The following is a 20863-nucleotide window of genomic DNA, read 5'->3' on the forward strand; positions in this document are numbered from 1 at the left end:
ATCTCTTCTAGATCGGCTCATTTTCTCTCTTATTTTTTAAGTATATGGTTTATATTCCTCACATGATAGGAAAATCAAAATAGTCAATCAAGTACTTCAAGCAGACAAAAAACGTGGTCTCGATACATGATTCTTTAGTTATACTGTTTACTTCATGTGTTTATGCAACTTTGTTATTGTGCTTGAGTGAGTTGGAAGGTTTTTTTTTTTGGAATTAGACATAAATCTACGAGTTCGAAATCTAAATACATTTTGTAGCCTCTAAAGGTCTTATTGCATAATTATATAGGAATAGATCTGGATTGTAAGTACACATACACCAAGATGTTGAATATATCCATGAGAAATTTTCTAAGTAGCGTTATTTTATTGCTTAGTGTACACTTTCGAGTTCAGTACAACTCAACAACCGATATCCATCTTGATCCCTTAATCATGAACACTTTTTTTTTTCTTTTTGTTAAAGTTGAACTTAGTGTCGTACATTGTAATATAGAGTATGTACTCACAGTGTAGGTGTTGTTGGCAAAAAAAAAATAACTTCGCAACTGATAAAGTTCCTCCACCCAGTAAGGTACTCTGTGTAAGATGCTTGAAAGACACATACTGTTAAACTGTAAGGTACTCAAAATACCTTACATTACAAACGTTGGCGTGTTCAAAATACACTTCTAGATAATGGACTTTGGGTGAAGGATTGCTTTTTTTCCCCATGCAGGATCGAAATATTTGTGCCAAGATAAAAAAATTATTAGACATACATTTTATTTTTCAGTCCTTTTAAATTAATAAGACTAATAGATAAACTTATGCATGTATAAATCGGATTTAGAATTGCATGATGATTCTTGAGTTGGAACAATTATTAATATTGAACCAGATGTGGAGGTTCTACTCAATAATAACGCGAAAGTTTTAAAGCTTATGCGAATCAGTGCGCTCATAGAGAGAGGTATAAAAACTTAATTACCAATAATTTACGGTAAATTTAAATAAGAACTAATTAGTCGCATGATAAACTGGCATAAAACATTCCCGAAATAGTGGAAATTTAAGGAATCATATGTGCATATGGTTGATAAATTGTTGGTGGGGAATTATATATTTGGCTACAGGAGCCATGTCACGCAACACATTTATCATCTAATCATGAATTAGAAGATAAAAACATCACTACGAAAGACTACTAGAATTAGATACCGATAAAGAAGATAGAGATAAAACATATCCTACCACAACCGTCATTCAATAAGAAAATTGTGCAATACTGTGACTGGCCCACCGCCCACGAACTTCATTGAAATCTATGAGCCAGTTGTGCGTCAGAGAACCAATATTCGATATAGTGCAATGACTGTTTAAAGTAGATGAATTGTTTGCTAAGAATCACTACTTGATGCTCATATACTAGAGAGAACATCGATCTTTGAAAAGTGAAGTCATATAGTTATTATTAGGTGAACCGAAAGAGACAAAAGTATATAAGAAGAAAAATCACGAGCTTCATAAATTTAAAGAATATTAAAATTCAAATTTGAAAAAAAAACTGGACCACTATAACTTTTAATCAATTTATGAAGCTTGAATATAAATTTTCTTCTTTAGATTTTAGAATCACGAGCTTATTAATTTTTTATTCGTTTTTAGTAATATTATGTATTTTAACAAAATTAATTTTAATATATACATTCAATATGTGTAACTATGCACGGGTGACCAACTAGTATTGTATAAAATGTAAATGATTTTTCTTTTGAATTGTAAACATTTTATACAACCAAATTCGGAAAGAAGACCAAAAGGAAACTTCTACTTAAAATTACCAATGTTAATATTATGTTTGAATATCAAAAACAGAAATCATAAGCAAAAATTAAAAATAAGAAATCACAAATAAAATTATTGCACAAAGAATTATTTAGACAACCGAAGTTTTTAGTTGGGAACACATCCTTTGGACGAGGGGCTGCAGTCCACCATCCATTTTTCCAGGGACATGCCTGCCTCCTAGCACAAGTGAGTAATATATCTATCTCCATCAAAACTATAGAACCGGACATGTTTATCAAATCCGGATCAGATTCAAAGCTCAGTCAAAAAAACGAGAAAATATCAAACAAACAAAGAGGAGAGGATTAATCTATCTATCTGCACTAGTAGGGTCAAAACAGTCCCCACACTGCAATATATCCATATCCATACATCGCTGCGTCACAGGAACTTGTAGAAGAAGTACTAGTTCCTGTTTTGCTGAATGAATCTGCTTGCTGCTCCACACCAAGCTGTAACCCCGAAAGATACCAAAGAATAAACCCACTTTAAAGTCTGAAAATGTAACTATGCCACGTAATATCGATGTGTACTACCTAAAAAGGATAACATATTCAAAACCACTACGATAAAGTCTCTTCCACGTGGATTTACATTATGTGTTACATGGCAACATCTCCTCAGTTTGGCTCATGTAAAATCACTAGGATTCTTTTTTTTTTTTTTTTTTGGAAAATAGGTTAAAAAGTGTATTTTGGAGAGTAATCTTGAAGAAGAGAAGGGCAAAAAAGAGCAAAATTCTCTTCTTCTTTTTTCTTTCCTTCCTTCCCTGGATACAGCATTTGAGTAGTCCCCCGCCTTCCCTGATCCTTTTTGTTTTTTTAGTTTTTATAATTCTCTCATGCAAAAGCAAGAAAATAATAAAAATAAAATCTTCTAATTACTATAAATAAAACAGAAACCAAAATACAAACTCCTCCTCCTCTCCTTTCAGAATCAGAAATCTTTTCTCTCTCTCTTTTTTAATAAATAAATCACGAGATCACCGTTTCTTCTTTTTCTTCTCTGGTTCGTTCGTGATTAACGATAATAAACCTTGATATTTAGATTGATTATTATTGTTGTTGTTAGTTTTGGTTAATGGCAATGGATGATAATGAAAGTTGTAATAGCAGAACTGTAGATTCATCACCAACACATCCAAGACAACAAAGGCAAAAACTAGAGGTTTATAATGAGGTTCTTCGTAGGTTAAAGGATTCTAATAACGAAGAAGCTCTTACTCCTGGTTTTGAAGATGAGCTTTGGTCTCATTTTCATCGTCTTCCTACTAGGTACTAATACAATAACAATAATTCCATTGATTAATTCATCAATTTTCTCATTTATTCATGACTGTTTTATCTGTTTTTGTTTGCTTAGGATCTTACCAAATATCGTTCAATTGTTGTTATAACATCGCATGTTGGGGTTTTGTGTGTGCTTTTAGAACGAGATTGTTGGTATTTTGTGCTAATTGATGGATTTATGCAGGTTGTTTTGTTTGATCTTATTTGACAGAAGATTTTGATTGGTTTAGGGTTTTTTGCTTTTATTTTAGAGTGGAGACATTTGATCAGAAAATTAACGGATTTTAATATTGTATTTTTGAGATTTTGATATGGATTTACGTTTTCGAGTATGGACTGAATTAGATTTTATTTTAGAATGTTAAATTTGCAAGATTGTGAGAATATCGATAATCTATGACTTTAAATTTTGTCTGATTAAAGTTGTACTTGTTTTTGAATTAATCTGATAGACACAATGTTATTCTCTGCACTTTCTAGGTATGCTCTCGATGTAAACGCGGAAAGGGCAGAAGATGTTCTTAAACACAAAAGGTTACTCCAATTGGCCCATGATCCCGCCAATAGACCTGCATTTGATGTTCGCCTCGTGCAGGTAAGATACACTCTGGATTATTCCACCTCTTGTCGAAATATGTACTATTTATTATTGATTTTTGAGCTAGTATCTCTGTGTTATTTTGTCTAGTTATCAGATAAAAATGGGGATGCCTCCTGCATTTTCTTTGTTGCTTATAATGGAGAAATGTATCACATTACAGATATGTGTTGACAATGTATGTTATCAAAAAATTGTGTCCGTGCAATCTTGGTTAGCACCTAATAAAGACCAGAGTATATCCGTTGGGAGGTTGTTTTTATCCTCAAGGGTGCACGATTTGCATTGCCACCGCATTTTAGTTATTTCTTTGGTTCCACTTCCCTCAATTATCTGTGAAACTACACAACTTTTGTGAAGTTTGACATGTTGACACCCACACATGAGTCCAAACTCTTATGTAATCTTCAGTCAGGTAGTTTTTATGTACATACCTTTTGCACACTCTCACGTTGTCGTGTTTGTACAAAATTATACTGCGTTCAAGTCTTGATGCCAATTTCATATCATGGCAATTTTGGATCAAAAAGTATATAATAACTCAAATAACCATGCAAAGCGGAGACATTCTCGGAGTTTGCCCTTTCCCCCCTCTCTTGGGATGCTTTCCTAATTTGTTCGCGTTGTATGTATGCCTTTTCGCTTCCATACTTACTCTAGTATCTCTTTTGCAGGTTCCGGCTGCCTCAAATGGGTCAGATTATACTCTCCGAGAAGGAGATGCTCAAAGTCCTATTTACTCTAGCAAACGAAGGTATATTTTCTCTCGTGACAGTACATCTTTGTAATTGCAGTTACTTCTCCATTAATAATATTTTGCCGCCCACAAATATTAGATTACTGATGTACATTTCATCTTCAGAGTTCATCCACCGCCTGCCTTTGGTTCGTCGCCGAATCTTGAAGCTCTTGCACTCGAAGCTGGAGGTTCAGATGACGATGATGGTGATAGCATTGAGAATGAGAGTGTACACTTCACCAGGTACTTACAACTATAGAAATTGATCGACATTTGAAGTCCTTAAAAATGTCAAGTTTTTAACGTTCATCAAGAGTTTCGTTTTTACTTTCGTCACTCCCTTAAATCATTATTTTTACATGAATAAGAAAAGAAAAAATTTATGTTTAGATTGGTACATGGATGTCTGGTTCTTCAGATTGGCCTGCAATATCTCTTTTTAATTCATAAACTAATACAGCTCAGCTTGATGGGTACCAATTAATTGTTTGGTATTCAACTGAAACAACGCTATCCAGTTCTTTCCTTCTTTTGATTGTTATCTGTATTGGCAATGTCATGTATTCAACTGTTCTCTATATTAAAGAGTAGTGATTTTTAACATTCCAGACAGTTTCCTGATTCATTGTGTTCATAAATCCAGTTTCTAAGAATGAGACAAGTTTTCTGAGAATTCCAATAATATTCGGTAAACGTTGTAATGTTGGTGGTTCGTTGGATAGGAAATACTTTCTCCAAGTCCTATGTTTTCATTCTTTTGTGTGCTTCAGGTGTCTACTTGTAACATGTTTACCACCTGTTTACAGAGAAGGGTATTTTCATTCTTATTGGCATTTCTTAAACATGTGAGATAACCTATTATGTTTCTTGCAACCTTTTTTCTTGCTGCTAAACGTTTGATATGATTAGGCTGCAATTATTTGCTGGAAGTATATAGTTCTATCTTGTGCCAAGTAAACCGTTTTTTCACATTATTGCACCTAGCTCATGACAAATTCATAATCATGTAGGCCAATGCATGAAATCACATTCTCAACGGATGACAAGCCAAAACTTCTCAGTCAGGTATTTTCATCACCGTGCTCTCTAGGTTTGTTTATCATTAACTTTGATGTATTACTTGTAATAGAAAATTGGAAATTTGTTGCCTAACTTTGCATTTAACGACGGTGCACTTCCATTTTTTCTTCTTTTAAAGACTTCCTTTTGGTTCCAGATCTTGTTTGAGGATACTAGTCTTCTAGACCAATGTATCCAAAGTACTGTTACGAGATTCCTGAACGGATTGAATTCGTACATTTATACCGTACAAAAGTATAATGTTGACCTTTTAGTGGTTGAATGCTGTCTGTGATATTTGAACGTGCATGTTTTAATGGGATCAAAAATCCTGCACCTCTTACTACATTCTCAAAGAGGAAACAATCAGTCTATAGCCTGGAGATTGCTATCCTGAGTCATCTTTTTCTCCTTCTAGTAAAACATTTCTTAGTCTCTGAAATTGTCGACGCCAAACTTATGCACTAACCTTCTTACATGCATTTATCTCTGTAACAAGATTTTGTTTCTATCATCATAATTTTTCAACGCTACTAGCACAGCTTTGTGATGGATTTATCTATTTTTATCCCCAGTTGACTTCGTTGCTTGCTGAAATTGGTCTGAACATCCAAGAGGCCCATGCTTTTTCCACAAACGACGGATACTCCTTGGACGTCTTTGTGGTTGAGGGTTGGGAAGATGAGGTATGTTCCACTTACTCTGTCTGGGTTTAAAATGCTTAATAAACTAAGTGAACTAATCATCTAAGCAGCCATATGAATCACCTGGTTGGGATAATAGTTGTGTTAGGTTCCCGTGTTTAAGGTTGTCCGAGTGATTATTTTTTGAGAGGGTAACTGTCTTCCTATATTTTTAATATTTTCTTCACATCCTTAGTTTAAATGTGTAGGAAACTGAGCATCTTAGGCAAGCCGTGAAGAAGGAAGTGTCAAAGTTTGAGGTAATTGTTACGTGCCTTTTTCCTTACCTGTTTTGCTTACAGATGTCCTTTATTACTTCCAAATGGATGTGCAATCTTCTTCTGCTCTTTAAGTCCTACTATGTGCACTGCAGAAGAAGTTTTGGTCCAAATCACAAGTTCATCCAGTGTCTTCTATTGATAATCACGAGCAGAGCGGGAGTGAACAAACTTCTGATCATGTAAAGATACCCACTGATGGGACAGATGTCTGGGAAATTGATGCAGCACAGCTAAAATTTGAGAACAAAGTTGCATCTGGGTCATATGGAGACTTGTAAGTTAAATTTTCTCCCGAGTTTATTAGTTATTTTGCTGATGCCTAATTTTATTCTAAACTCCAACTGCGTGATGATTTTCAGGTACAAAGGCACATATTGCAGCCAAGAAGTAGCCATTAAAGTCCTAAAACCAGAGAGGGTAAATGAGGATATGCAGCAAGAGTTTGCGCAAGAAGTGTATATTATGAGGTTTGTCAATTTCTTTTGCAATATGTCAATCCAATCTGTTCCCTGTACTCATCTGTTGTTGCGAATAGTTAACTAGTTACATGTGAATCACTCAAATCTTCTCCGAGACAGAACCTTTTCAGTTTGAAATATCAAAGGTGTTGGAGATTACTTCTCATTATTTCATATTAGGTTAACCATCAAAGCAAGGGCCAATTGGCAACTACAATAAAGCAAATACAAAGGAAGTAGTAGATCATGGTTGCCTGTAGGTCATCTTTGGGGATTTGTCTCCCTTCAGACCTCACCTTTGATAGTGAATGCACTTGTCCCCAGGTCATGCGAAGACAAAACTGGGGTTATCACAAAAAAAGAGGAAAAAGAGTAACTTCAACCCGGATTTCTGGAAGGACAGTGACAGGGTTGAGGTATAGGATCCAGGTTCCATGACAATGACTAGAAATTTTTGTATATCCGTGATCCGTGCATCTTTTGGATAAATATAAATAAATCAGTATATTTTTTATTTTACTTTTGCACTCACTATCAGTGTTCCAACTCTCTCTCCTCCATCTTTTGTCTTTCAGGAAGGTTCGACACAAGAATGTTGTTCAATTCATTGGCGCATGCACCAAGACTCCTAGCTTGTGCATTGTGACAGGCATGAAACTCCTCCTTGAAATCTGTCGCAGAATCATATATTGATATGAGAAATTGAGTATAACAGTCTTCTTTCTGTTCATTAACTTCTATCAGTTTGTTTTGTGCAGAATTTATGTCTGGTGGAAGTGTGTACGATTTTCTGCACAAACACAAGGGTGTCTTTAAACTTCCATCTTTGCTTAAAGTTGCAATTGATGTTTCCAAGGGAATGAACTATTTGCATCAAAATAATATAATTCATAGGGATTTGAAGGCTGCGAATCTTCTTATGGATGAGAATGAGGTAAATGAGTCTTAAATGATAATAACCAGCTGTTAAACTTAAGTATGTTTGTGTATGGCACTTGTAAATTAACCTTGGTTAATCCAATGATCTTGTTCCATTTTTTTGTTTGTCTAAAAACATCTTTTGCATCAGGTTGTTAAGGTCGCTGATTTTGGAGTTGCTAGAGTGCAAGTTCAGTCTGGAGTAATGACCGCGGAAACTGGAACATACCGTTGGATGGCTCCAGAGGTAGGAAGTTTGAAACAGTTCTCTTAAATTGCTTCGTGTTACTTGGTTAGTCTGTGGAGAAAGTTTTTCTAATAGAAGGGTAGGGCTTTCATTTCGTAGATTTTCTCATCGGTTATAGTTTTTTCACTTAAGGTCATAGAACACAAGCCTTATGATCACAAGGCCGATGTCTTCAGTTTTGCAATTGTGCTGTGGGAGCTGCTGACAGGAAAGGTATACAACAGTGCATTAACACAGTCGTGGAACTATGTGTAGCCCCTTCTGTTTAATATTTTATACTCATAACATTATATAAATTGGCTTAATTAACGTGTTGTGTGATGATTTTTTCAGCTTCCGTATGAATATTTGACCCCGTTACAAGCAGCAGTCGGTGTGGTACAAAAGGTAGTTTCTTATATTCTTTCTCCTCTAGTGTCAACTTTTTTTCTTAACAAATTTTAGGTTAGCACTTCAGTTTTAAACTTTTTGTTTATTTTTTCTCCCTCTTTTGTTTGGTGAAGTGCTGATTGGTCCCGATAATTGTACTGATGTGTTTTAGGGTCTCCGACCAACAATCCCCAAGCAAACGCATCCAAAGCTTGCAGAATTGCTCGAGAAATGCTGGCAGCAAGATCCATCGTTGAGGCCTGACTTCTCTGAGATCATTGACATCTTGCGGCAAATTACCAAAGAGGTGCATAAGCTAACATGACTATATAGTATTTTCATTATTATTACTATCATATTTTATAGCTGTTTACTATTCTGGCTACTCATCATTTTGTTCTGTTAGCAGGTCGTAGATGATGGAGAGGAACAACGAAAAAAAGAGAAACCGAACAGATTCCCGTTTCTTCGTAGGAATAGTCATCACCACTAAGTACCCACACAAGGGAAGAAGCCTAGTTGCAGGTTTATTTTATATCTCGTTCTGATCCTTAGCCATCACATGGGCCATTTTCCCATCTGCTGCTCTGATCGCTGCCTTGTACAGTAGTTTGTTTTTCGCGATCAGCCCAACCCCGAGATGTAACTTCTTAGGACTTGCTAGTGTTCCTATTTTAACTTAGGTCTTGCTAGTGTTCCTATTTCAACTTCCTTCTTGTTTTGCTAGCGTTTGATATTCAGGTCAAGCGATGTTGAATTTTGTGGTTGGAAGGGTTAGTGATAACTTGCTGCAGAACCCGTGTGGCCTGCAGTAGCATATTATTTGTTGTGTTTCTCTGTTAATAATTCTATTAAATGATCAGTTAAAAATTGTCTTGCAAATACACACGGGAAAACATCCGAAAAAGAAGAAAAATAAATCATCATTTTTATTTTTGCCGTTCTACTTGCACCTGTACCAGAACTGTTTTGTCCCTTCTTAAGATTTCTTGTTTCTTGCAATTCTTCAAATGGTTGATCATGTATGTGAGCTGGGAGGTGTAAGAAACAGTTTGGATGTATTCGCTGGCTTTATTGTGTAACCTTTAGAATCTATCACTTGTTCATTGTGTTTGAAGATAAATTTAAGAGCTAGCACTATGGTGCCCTCCCCATCCCTAAATATCCCTCAAAAACTCAAAAAACCACCCTTCCCCATCTATTATGGTCTTCCATATCCCTATATGTGTACGGATATTCCTCCCTTTCCTTATTTGGAGGATAACATGTGTACGGATATTCCTCCCTTTCCTTATTTGGAGGATCACATCTGATCCTCTTACAGGGAAGGGAAATCACGTGTAGGGATATCCCTTCCTTTCCCTACTTGGAGGATCACATCTGATCCCTCTTGTAGGGAAGAGAAATCATACGGCTGCTAAGCTTTACGGATACTGAGTAGCCGTAGCTTTTTACACGACTACTGAGTGGCTGTTTCGTAAAAAATATTTGTTAGACCTTTTTTCGTTTACACCTCTCTCACACCCGATCCTAACCATCCATCATTAATAACGGTTCTATCTTCTTCACTGTCGGATCCTAGCGGTTATTTTTTCAAAATCCTCTATAAATATCTCTTTCATTCTCTACTCAAATCACACCAAATCAATTGATTTCTTATTTCTCTTCTTCTTACATCAATTGATTTCTTTTTTCCCTTGTTCTTACTATACCTCTTTGATTTTTATGTTTATCTTCTACTTCTCAAGTTTTTATGTTTTAGTTTCATTCAAAATGGTTAATAATTTTGTTCAATGGGAAGAGATTGATCTTATTGCCGCCTTTATTTATGTGAGTATGGACGAAATTGTGGGTTTGGGACAAAAAACCGCTATGTTTTGGATACGTATTCACCAAATTTTTGTCGAACACAACGGCAATCCAAATGGAAGAGATTGGGGAGCCTTAAAAACCAAGATGAAATATGTAAAAAAAGATGTCAAAGAATTCGTGTCCATTCTTAACGCTATATATCGGCAAACCAAAAGCGGTGCGAACCACGAAGATTTGGTAAGTTCTATTAATTTTTTTTTAAGTTTTTCCATATAGTGGTGATAATAGTAATAAACATAATTTTTCTTACATAATTTTTCAGACAAAAGAAGGCCGGGAGCAGTTTCAGGAACAAACAGGACAACCATTCAGGTATGATGCATGTTATGAAACGTTTAGAGAAAAGGTCCCCGGATATAATTATGAACTCACTGTGAGCCAAATCAGTGAGTTGTTTAATAATCATCGTAACTTTGTATCACTCGAAGATGGTACTGAAGTTCTTCCTAATGGAGAGACTCGTTGGAATTACAAGTATAATGCACGTCCTATAGGAACAAAAAAAAGCCAAAATGCTAGCCAGACAGAAAACGGATCGTGAGCAAGGTATATTTAGATAAGGTGATGAGGGAACATCTTCGATTAAGATTGAAGAAGATAGGATCTATCAACAAAGTGCTAGTATTTTGGAGTATCTTAAGGAAACACGATCAAGGAAGGAAAAAATGAGAGTGGCACAAGAATCCGAATACCAAACAATTTGGGAGTATACTCAACAACCGAGTTATCAAATGGAAGAACAACTAAATATGCAAAAGCTTCAACAACCGACTTATCAAATGCATCAACAACAAATGCATTTAGATCAAGACAATGCAATAATGTTTATGGACCTTAGTCGGTTAGCTCCCAACGAAAAAAAATATTATCGACGCAAGCAAAAGGAGATCTTGAAGGGGATGAATATAGTCAACGTTGAAGATTCAGAAGATGACGATGTAATCCATCTCTAGTTGTTTTATCTTTTATTGAGTTAGTTTTTTAATTTATAATCTAGGTTTAAATTAAAAGTGTTGTCCTAAATTTCTAGTTAGTATTGTTGTTATCTTAATTTTAAAAGTGTTGTCTAAATTAATTTAAATTGTTGTTTGAATTAATAAAATGTTTGAATGTGTTGTAACGAAACGATTTTCATATTCAAATTAATAACTTCATTATCACTTCATTTAACTAATGTTCATTAATAACGTAAAAAAGAAATTACAACAGATCATTCGATTAAAAACGTGTATCGCTCTGCCCTCCTTTCTTAACATGGTGCACGATAGGTATGAATACATTACATGTTATTATTTTTCTTGGTGTGAGATTCAACGATCAATGCCGCTTCGATATGATAAAACTATTCTCCTCTCGAGGCTTTATATGCCTCTTGTGCAGCGGACCCGTCCCTTTTGTACCTATGGAGAAACTCATTGTACTTGATTCATAATTTCCTAACATGATTTGTCCTTGAACAAATGTGGGATGGTTCATGATTAAAGCGTGGTTTCTTGCCCGCCGGTTTAACGAAAGGACCCCGACCAACTTGAATCGAAAATATAGTATGATCTTTAGGATCTTCTGGAAAATCATCCTTGAGAAGGTAAAAGTTTCTAATCCATTCCTTCTCTTCTTCAACATCATTTAACCTTGCCCTTAGTTGGAATTGTTCTTGACCTCGTTTCTGTGCCTTGAGTTTTTCTTCGTATTCTGTCGCAGCTGATGATGAATCTTTGGTTTCTTTTGTGGGTTTTCGTTTGCTTAACACTTCACTATCACATTAGAAAATTTGGTAGGTGATGAAGACGTTGTTGCGTTCGTAGTAGCTTGATCTCCTCTTTTGCATATCTCTTTTTCCATTGCATCAATTGATTGGGTGGTTCGCTTGCATCTTCTAAGAATATCTTCGACTGAGTTGGTAGTTGCTGATTGATTTTCCATTGAATAGATGTTTAGCTTTGATTTTCACCTCAATGATTGATACTGCAAAGAAGAATGTGTATATTGATGCTGCAAAGAATAATCGGTTATCTTCCTTATATATGAATCGTTCCCAACGACCATATTTATTAGAAATCGTTCCCAACGACTCTATTTGTTAGAACTCGTGTCCAATAGCTGAAATCATGTCCAAAAACTATATGTTTCTTTCTATAAATATAGAACATTTTTCTAACCAACATAAATCTCAATTCATTCTCAAATATAAACCTCAATCATGTATTCTAACAGTTCGAGTAGAAATGGAAAACAAATAGTATGTGTGGAAGCAAAAGAGGTTTGTACATGTTGTTTCATGGATAATCATAGTCTGCTTGAATGCCCATGGCTATATACAAAATGTCCCCAACGTGGTTGCACCGGCACTAGAAAGGTAAAATAGTCGATACCGGAGAAGATAAGGTATTTGGAATGTGAGTATGCTAAATGTCCGGGAGAAGCACAATGTTTGGAGGATGCAATAAAAGATGCAATTAAACAACAAAAAATTGACGAACTCTGCAAGAACTTCAAACTAAAAGGAAAGGTGGAGTTTGAATGCAGCAAGGGGATTCCCTGTGAAACTGAGGGTTGTAATTTCTTTATGGAAATGCACCGGTCAAGTGCAAAGAAAACATATGGAAAACGTTACTGGAAATGCCTTGTCTGTGAAACAGTGGTATGGGCTGAATAAATGTTGTTATGTTTTAGTTTAATCAAGAGTTTGAATATCAATTGATGTAATATGCTTTTTAAATAATTAGTATGTGTTGTTGTAAGAGTTTAAAAGTGATGAACATGGTGTAATGTTCTTCTACAATAAATAATAATAGTTATTTTCATATTCATATGATTAACGATTACATTAAGAACGTGCAACCAGCATTTAAACCAATAGGCGACCCTATTGCACGAGTTATGTCTCGTGAGGGTTTACAGAGAGATATACCCACAAAACCTATAATTATTTAAAGTCTTTACTCTTCATCTGATGATTCAGAGGATGAATCTTCAAAGGGGGAAGGGTTATACTCTGAGAAACTATTTTTCAAAATCACATAGCAGTTAAAAAATCTAAAAGGTTTCCCCTTCTTTTTTTTGTAACTCTCCAAAGCAAAATGCTCCTACAAAAAAAGAAAACAATATTAATTTACAATTAAATTATTCAACAATTCAGTACACATACACAAAAAATTGTTGGATAGGTAACCTGTAAGTTTCTTACGATTTCCGAAGGTACTGGTGCCCTCCGTAGATATAAGTATCTCTGTGTCAATACATATACTTTCACGTCTGAAGTGATAACGTTTAACCTTGTTTTCAGATACTTAACCGTTCTTTCATTAGGATTCCCGTTATGTATAGTCAACCTTTGCATCAACTGCTCTAAAATATTTGTAGTATTTAGTTGTTCATCTTCTTCTTCATTCTCTAGATGAACATCAAACCATAAACTAACTATCAATTCGTCATCCTCCAGAGCTAAACCCACCATAATTAAGAAAGAAAGTATTGTAGATAATAACTTAGACAAAAATAAGTGTTTATTATTGAAGATGGAGAAGAGAAGAGAGTTGGTCGAACTAATGTGTTCATTGTTAAACAAGATGTGAATCCTTTATACATGGTCAATATATATATCCATACACTGTAAAAAGAGATTTCACGGATAAGTATACTAATCCATATACTATACAAAGAGATTTCACGGTATACATATCCATATACTATACAAGGAGATTTAAATGATTTAAACCATATGCCATCAAATATAAACGTATTCATTTGCATACATAAATGAAGCCCAAAAATAATTTAAAGTATGGTCTTACATATGCATGTAACGTTCGAAATATTAAAACACTGTTTTGGGGTAAAAACTGTTTCTGCCAGTTTTGGGTGTTGATGAGAAATGAATTTATACCTAAACAAATGCACTACACGGGAGTACTTTAGATTCGAGAGATGAATCTGTACAATCCTTGCCTAAACCAAGAAATGGTCGTTCAAATCTTGCTTCGGTCACAAAGTGAAGGAGAAGAGTTGGTCTTAGGGAGGGAATCGAAGGTGTTGAGACCAGAATGGTTAATTCTGAAGGTGTGGCTGTTTTGTGACTTGTATCAAAATATGGAACTAGCTTGCAGAATGTAAGCTATCAGTTCTTTGGTGTTTTTCTGGATACTTGTGTTGTTGCTAACCAAAACTCTGTTGTTTTGTCGAAATAGGTATAAACCTATTTATACAATTCATAATTTAACGCACCCTGATCTCGTAGGAAGTGGGAGTGATTGAGTGATGGAGATGTGGGGTAATGTGTAAATGCTTGAAACCACGTCCCCACTATGAAGGAAATGGGTTAATTTACACCCAATACTTCTTTCCGCCACTAACTGCCCGCTTTCCTGACACTTTATTATAATGGGCGTGTTGCACGCCGCACGCTGTAAACCGCCAGACCAATACCCTGATGAGCATCCCCCAGTTTGTGACATGTTTGATGTCTCGAGTATTTTCGTGGAAAATGTGCAGCAGATTGTTGAATACAAGACCTAATTGTTCTGATTAATCGTGCGCCAGCTGGGTGGCGGATGATCATGTTGTGGCAAGTCAAGTCATGGACCTTGCCGTAGGAAAATGGCGTGTGAACCTGAGACTTTCCATAGGCCGGTCAATTCTGTGGCGAATTTGGACGGCTGAGATCGTAATTCATGAGAGAGGGTGGCCATTGATTATGGCCATGTTCTGTTGACACCTGATAGTAGCATAGTGGCGCCATTGGCACATGCCAGTGACATAGCGGTATATTTAGCACATGCAAGTGGCACTATGCCATGGATAGCGGCGCAAATAACGTCTGGCGTAGCCGTGGCTGCCATAATTTGGCATATTGGTGTTAGGCCCAAATATGGCTTGACAACCGTAGTTCCAGCTGCCATATCAATCTGAATGCCCTAGGTAGCATCACTTGGCTTTGTTGGCGTGACAACCCTACCTAAATTAGGGTTTGCCATACCGAAACCCTAATTAACGCGTGTGCCATGTGGTCGCGGCACGGTGACGTTTTTTGTGCAAACGGTTCCATGGCCGCGTCAAAGGACTATGTAAGGGCCATAATGTGGGGACGGCCACATGAGCAAGGATAGCTATGAGCGGCCATAGTATGGCGTCACTTTTAGGTCTTCTTGGGTCCCGCATGGCTTGTGGCATGTTATGGGGCCAAAGTGGCGTAATTTGAGCCACGAACAAAATTAGGGTTTCAACTAATGCCACTAAAGAAAAATCGTGTTCTAGTTGGGATACCCTAACTGGACTCTGTTATGGCGTTGGCCATGAACAAAAAGTGAGTTAGCACGTAAGCGCGCTATTTGTGGCGAAATGACACGTTTGGCATGCTGCCGTGGCATGACACATTTGGCATGCCATTATCATGTTGGCGCGGAATGGAACGTTTGGCATGCCATTAGCATGTTGGCGCGGAATGGCAAGCTAATTGGTATTGTGGCCATTCGGTGTAATTTGCCTCTTTTAATACTGTGGAAGGTTCAGAGAAACCTGATTGGTCAATAGAAAAGAGGGCCTGCCAAACATAGGGCGTGGTCACATCAGCGACCTGATTGGTCGATGGAAAGAGGGCCGACAAGGTATGGGCCCGACCACACCTCATGTGATGTAAGGATCCGCAAGCTCGTTAACGCTGTTAGACCGGTCAAGTGACGAATTATCCGATAATAATTCGATTAGTTAATATAGATTTTAATTATAGAAATTAATCTAACAACGATTTAGATACGAAACTAGTAGCGCTAGATAGGTCTCGAAAAGTTACGCAGAATGGACTACTCGAACGTATCAATTGGACATCGGACGAAGAAGATATTAGCCTATGAGTTTGAAGGGAAAAATAGTTATTTTGCTTCTAGACTGAGTGGCTGCCCGTATTATTTCTGGGTGCCTTAATAAGTTTTTGTCAGCCTTATCTACGGATCAAGAGGATAAACTCTCATTTCTTATTCTTCTTTCTCTTTCTTTTCTTCGTTCTTCTTCTCGTTTCTTTCTTTTGATTCCTGCTTTTCATTTTCTCTTCTATCGATCTCAATCTCAGAGATTTGAGGCCTTTTACGTAAGAGTTTCATAGAAAGCTCGTTAGCTTCTCTGTTTGGAGCCGAAAATGGTGGTACTATGGTTGATTGAGCACATGAGGATGATGTTGTTGCTGTTAATCGAAGTTAGGGTTTATAGTTGATATGGTTTGAAGAATTAGAAGACGAAGAATAGGGCTGCGGGTAGATGAAGAAGCAAGGGTTAAGTTTTAATTTCAGTACTGATGTTGTTTTGGAGATGATCAAAGAATTAGTGTTTTCTGTAGTTTGAATTGAGTGACGATTAAGAAGAATTAGACAAAATTATTAGATGGGTGTGGTGTTTTAAGAAGTAAATCGAAGTGTAGAGATAAAATTGAGTGAGAAATGATTTGAAGTTGAAACTGGTGAAGAACCAAGTTTGATTCTTGTATTAACAAAGTGTAGGAGTGATTATTGGTGTTGACTCAAATTCAGAGATCTGTGAAAGAGGTAAACTAGAGTTTCTTATTTGATGTATCTTAAATTGTATAAATTGATGGATTATTTTATGGGTTTGTCAGATTGAGATTAAGGTTCATAGTTCTGATGTTAGAAGAGTTGAGTTGATACTGGGATTGATATTTAGAAACTGGTATCTAAATGAATTACAGGAAATTAGGTTTTTGGATCTGGAGTTGGAGATGGAAGCAGTAAATAAGTTGTGATTGAAGTGTTGTTTGAATTGAGATAGGATGTTAGCAGTTAAGTGTGTTGTATCGATAATTCTATTGGAAGTGGTGAGCTGTGTTGCAGACATGTGTGTTGTCTTGAATGCATCTGAAGTTGTTAGTGGAAACTAAATAGTTGAGGGAGCTGTTGTGGGTATAGTTGGTGGTATCTCTGATGAGTTTGAGAAGATGGATTGGTCGTATCTATTGGGAATTGAATGTGGAGATAAGAGTGTGGAAGAGATGTCAAAAGTGTAAATAGACCTGAAGTTGCAACTGCAGAACAAAGGTAGATATGGTGATGTAGAGTTGATAGTGAAGTCTGTGAATCTATAATTGTGTGTTGAGTTGGGAGATTAGAAAATATGTGGTAGTGGTGATTCTAGAATCATAGTTGGTAGCCTCGTTGAAAGTTGCTGCTACTACAATTGCAGGTAAGCTTATCCTATGTAATGAATTATGAAGTTGTTTAGTTTGAATGTATGATGTTGAAATTTTAGTAAAGAAGATGTCAATGTGTAAGAACTATAACTGAAGTGAAGCTGCAAGAGAAGTAGGCCTGTTAATCATCCTAGTCAGATTCTGACTCAGTTAGATGACTGAGTCGACTAGTGTTGAATCGGAATTGACTCAGTGGACCTTGACTCAGAGACTTTGACTGTTGACCTGACTTTGGACATTGACCGTTAGTTGAATCTCATTGACCGTTAGCGACCGTTAGTTGACTCAGATGGACTGGGTTTAATGGGTTTGTTTAGTGGACTCGGGCTTAGAACCATTAGTTAGACTTGTTTGATTCTTGTGTGAGCCATTTTGGCTAGATTCTTAGAGTGCTTGTGTGATTAACGGTTAGTCTACTAACAACGATTGATTCAAAGGATGAACCGGTGGATGGTGGATCTCGAGGTAGGCGTGGCTTGTCATCAAAAAGAGATGGGAGTACTTTTAGCTCTTTTGAAACCATCATTGTTTTGTTTTATAAAAGTTTATGTTTAACAAACTCATTCATTGTCTAATTGTGCTTTTCATAAATTGTTTAGTTTGTATTATGATTGTTCTGTTGATTATTTGAATCTTTCCATGAATTGGAAATGACTTGTAATGTTTTTCGTCATTATGAATTGTTATGGGAAATGAGAATTTCCACGTGTGGTATATAGGATATGCTCCTTCATTTATATCTACACGAATTCAGCTTTTATGCTTATTAGGTGTGGAACAACCCGGCATCAACATAGCTATGTAGGTGTGGAAAAACCCGGCATCACTAATATATATTGTTTGAAGAAGGAGTTTGTCCATATACATTGTTTGTGCATTTCCAGTGACTTAGTCACTTTGATGTTTTGGAAAACATGTATTGTTTTCCAAATCTTGCTCATGATTTCTTTAAAGTTAAATTTTATTCCTGCTGGGCACCCCTTCTAGGGATGATGTGCTCACCCTTTCCCACTTTCAGTTTCAGAGACAGATCAGAGTTGCGCAGTGAAAGCTTCGAGGAGTTGACTCCGTTAATTAGTTAAATATTACTATATTTGTTATGTTGTATATTTTATTTGCAAACCAAATGACTATTGTATATGTATCACTTGAGAGTAGTTGTTGTATATATATTTCAGAGAGGGGATAGCTTTTGGGTTAAGTTTTGTAGCAGATTTCTTAATTGTTTGTTTAAGTAATTGATTTAGATTCTTAGTGCCTCTTTATTTAGTTAATCTCTTGGATTAGTCAGCAGTTAGCTTAGGGGGCGTTACATGTGCATGTGGCGGATTTAGAGCGACCTGATTGGTCAGTGGAAAGAGGAGGGATGACAAGCAGTATGGGGGCGTGGCCATTTGCAGGTGGCGCCGGATGGCCTATGGCACGTCCACACCTCCCTTTGTTGCTGCTCCTATTTTCCGCGACTCCTATTTTATTCCTTGTTTTCTGATTTTGGGTAGGATTTTTCACCTACTAATCCATGGCGGATCAATTTCCTAGTTTGCCTAGGTTTAGTTTCAACCAGCAGGATCTGATATACTGCACAGGGCGCAAAAAACCTAATTTTTGCAAATTAATCAGGTTGGTTTTGAATCTTGTGAATTATCAGAAAATTGATTGAACTGTGCATGTTGACACAAAGTTCTTTAAATTTATTGCCAGAGAGCAGTATGCTTTCCGATTGAGTACTTTTATGCAAAGCCTTAACCTTGATACTTTGGGAAATTCATGCTACTCTGCTGCGAGTGAAGACTGATTGTCATGTCATATCAATATTAAGGGTTCAGCCGAGGAACATAGCATAGAAAGTATTCAATGAGCCTTATATTAATGAATAATACAGGCAAGGTGCCGAAATTTACAGAATATCTGGGATTGTTGCTACATGCACCATTCCGAATAAATTCTTTTAAATATATTGATTTTCTCAATAAATGCGCAAGTGAAAAAATTGCGAACTCATCACTTTTACATGGCTCTGTCTCTTTGCAGATGACAACATATTAAATGCAGGGTTTTACAATTTTAGCCCTGAACTAAAAACCACCATCAACATTAAGTCCCCTGCTTATCACGTGACAGTGGCATTGTTGCGATAAAATGGTCAAGTCAGAGTAAGCAATCATTACCAGGAAAGTGGCCTCCTCATATTTTCAGGATGTATTTGTGTCAGGGCTTCAAGCTTGGGAGACGCATCATTCCTTTGGCTATCTGTATGTTTCCTCCCGTTCTTCATTAGGGTTTCGATGAGAAACATTACTCGGTCGAGGTTGAATCCTTGGCTATCGGATAAGTCCTGTTGTGGCTGTTGAGCATCCGTTTCTTCTTAGGGTTTCCGCAATATATATAAAGGTGAAACTGTACTGTCTTTATCAGTTCAGAATAAAGACTCTTCTCGTTGAATTCATACCTCTTCATCATGTCGAATAGAAGTGAGTCATCTTCGAGCTAGCCAGACTTTTCGGCCAAGCGCAAGCGGCTTGTTTCCATAGTATGACTCTAATTACCTCCTGATTTTGAAGTGATAATTATTCTTTTCCTCATATATAACACTGCTATTGTTTTTTAGAGTGCGCAAATTCCTGGGTCTTGTGACATCTCCCCCATCCGGATTATCCGAGTCAAGAAGATCATACCGGTATGCTTTTCACTGACGAATAGATACTTGCTTGCCACCGCCGGTAGGTAACAAAGAGAGATTTTCTTTTTTGTGTAGAGATACCCAGTTGGAACATGCGTGACCGTGGTTGATGACGATGATCAGGCCACTTCTCTTCATTCAAGCTCGACTATGCCGACTGCTGCAGACCTGATTTGGGTATTTCTTGCTACGAATTCCCCAATGCAGGCTTGCCATTTAATATTCACATGAAATGTTTATCTTCTAGTTACCGGAATGTTGGTGAATTACTAGTGCGGAAGGAGTTCGTGGCTTTGCACGCAAAAATATGGAGGAGATATAGCCACATCACAACTAGGAACGTGGTGCGACATTACCCGTCTGTTTTAGTTACCTCGGTGAACTGCCTCCTGCCCATGATTATCAAAATGGAAGGCACATCCATTCGTGACATCGATAAATCAACTGTTGTAAAGTGGGAGAACATGGTATCTACCTGTGAATCCCTGGAGTTTAATATGAGTTGGTTACGACACCGTCTCGACATTATCAAAGTTGATCGAGCCGGCCTCCTTGCTAATGTCGTTCCTGCCACCAAGGATATTTTGGAAGAAGAGAAGGCTCTAACTGCTGAATCTGAAAAGGTGGAACAGGAAATCCAGAATTTGA

The 20863-nt window shown here is 36.8% G+C and overlaps 1 protein-coding gene and 1 long non-coding RNA gene across 2 annotated transcripts; both read left to right on the forward strand.

Annotated features, from left to right (window-relative positions):
• Nucleotides 1-2548: 2548 nt before the first annotated feature.
• Nucleotides 2549-9341, forward strand: LOC113289041 (serine/threonine-protein kinase STY46-like). Its single transcript, XM_026538200.1, has 16 exons — nucleotides 2549-3104; nucleotides 3600-3714; nucleotides 4392-4471; nucleotides 4580-4699; nucleotides 5467-5521; nucleotides 6091-6201; nucleotides 6408-6458; nucleotides 6572-6753; nucleotides 6839-6946; nucleotides 7513-7586; nucleotides 7696-7871; nucleotides 8007-8102; nucleotides 8235-8315; nucleotides 8436-8489; nucleotides 8644-8778; nucleotides 8881-9341. The coding sequence occupies exons 1-16, from the start codon at nucleotides 2911-2913 to the stop codon at nucleotides 8962-8964; spliced, it is 1716 nt and encodes a 571-aa protein (XP_026393985.1). The 5' UTR covers nucleotides 2549-2910; the 3' UTR covers nucleotides 8965-9341.
• A 6835-nt stretch (nucleotides 9342-16176) lies between these two features.
• On the forward strand, nucleotides 16177-17573 carry LOC113289042. The gene is made up of 2 exons (XR_003330831.1): nucleotides 16177-16876; nucleotides 17038-17573. It is a non-coding gene; the product is annotated as an uncharacterized LOC113289042 (long non-coding RNA).
• The last annotated feature ends 3290 nt before the right edge of the window (nucleotides 17574-20863 follow it).

The sequence above is a fragment of the Papaver somniferum genome, chromosome 6, assembly GCF_003573695.1.
Source record: "Papaver somniferum cultivar HN1 chromosome 6, ASM357369v1, whole genome shotgun sequence".
Lineage (NCBI taxonomy): Eukaryota > Viridiplantae > Streptophyta > Magnoliopsida > Ranunculales > Papaveraceae > Papaver > Papaver somniferum.

Excerpts from the sequence above, each read along its gene's own strand:
- LOC113289041 (XM_026538200.1), top strand. The coding sequence starts at position 2,911 with ATGGCAATGGATGATAATGAAAGTTGTAATAGCAGAACTGTAGATTCA. Across the intron at positions 5,522-6,090 it reads AGCCAAAACTTCTCAGTCAG|TTGACTTCGTTGCTTGCTGA; the intron begins GTATTTTCATCA and ends TTTTATCCCCAG. Across the intron at positions 8,779-8,880 it reads TGCGGCAAATTACCAAAGAG|GTCGTAGATGATGGAGAGGA; the intron begins GTGCATAAGCTA and ends TTCTGTTAGCAG.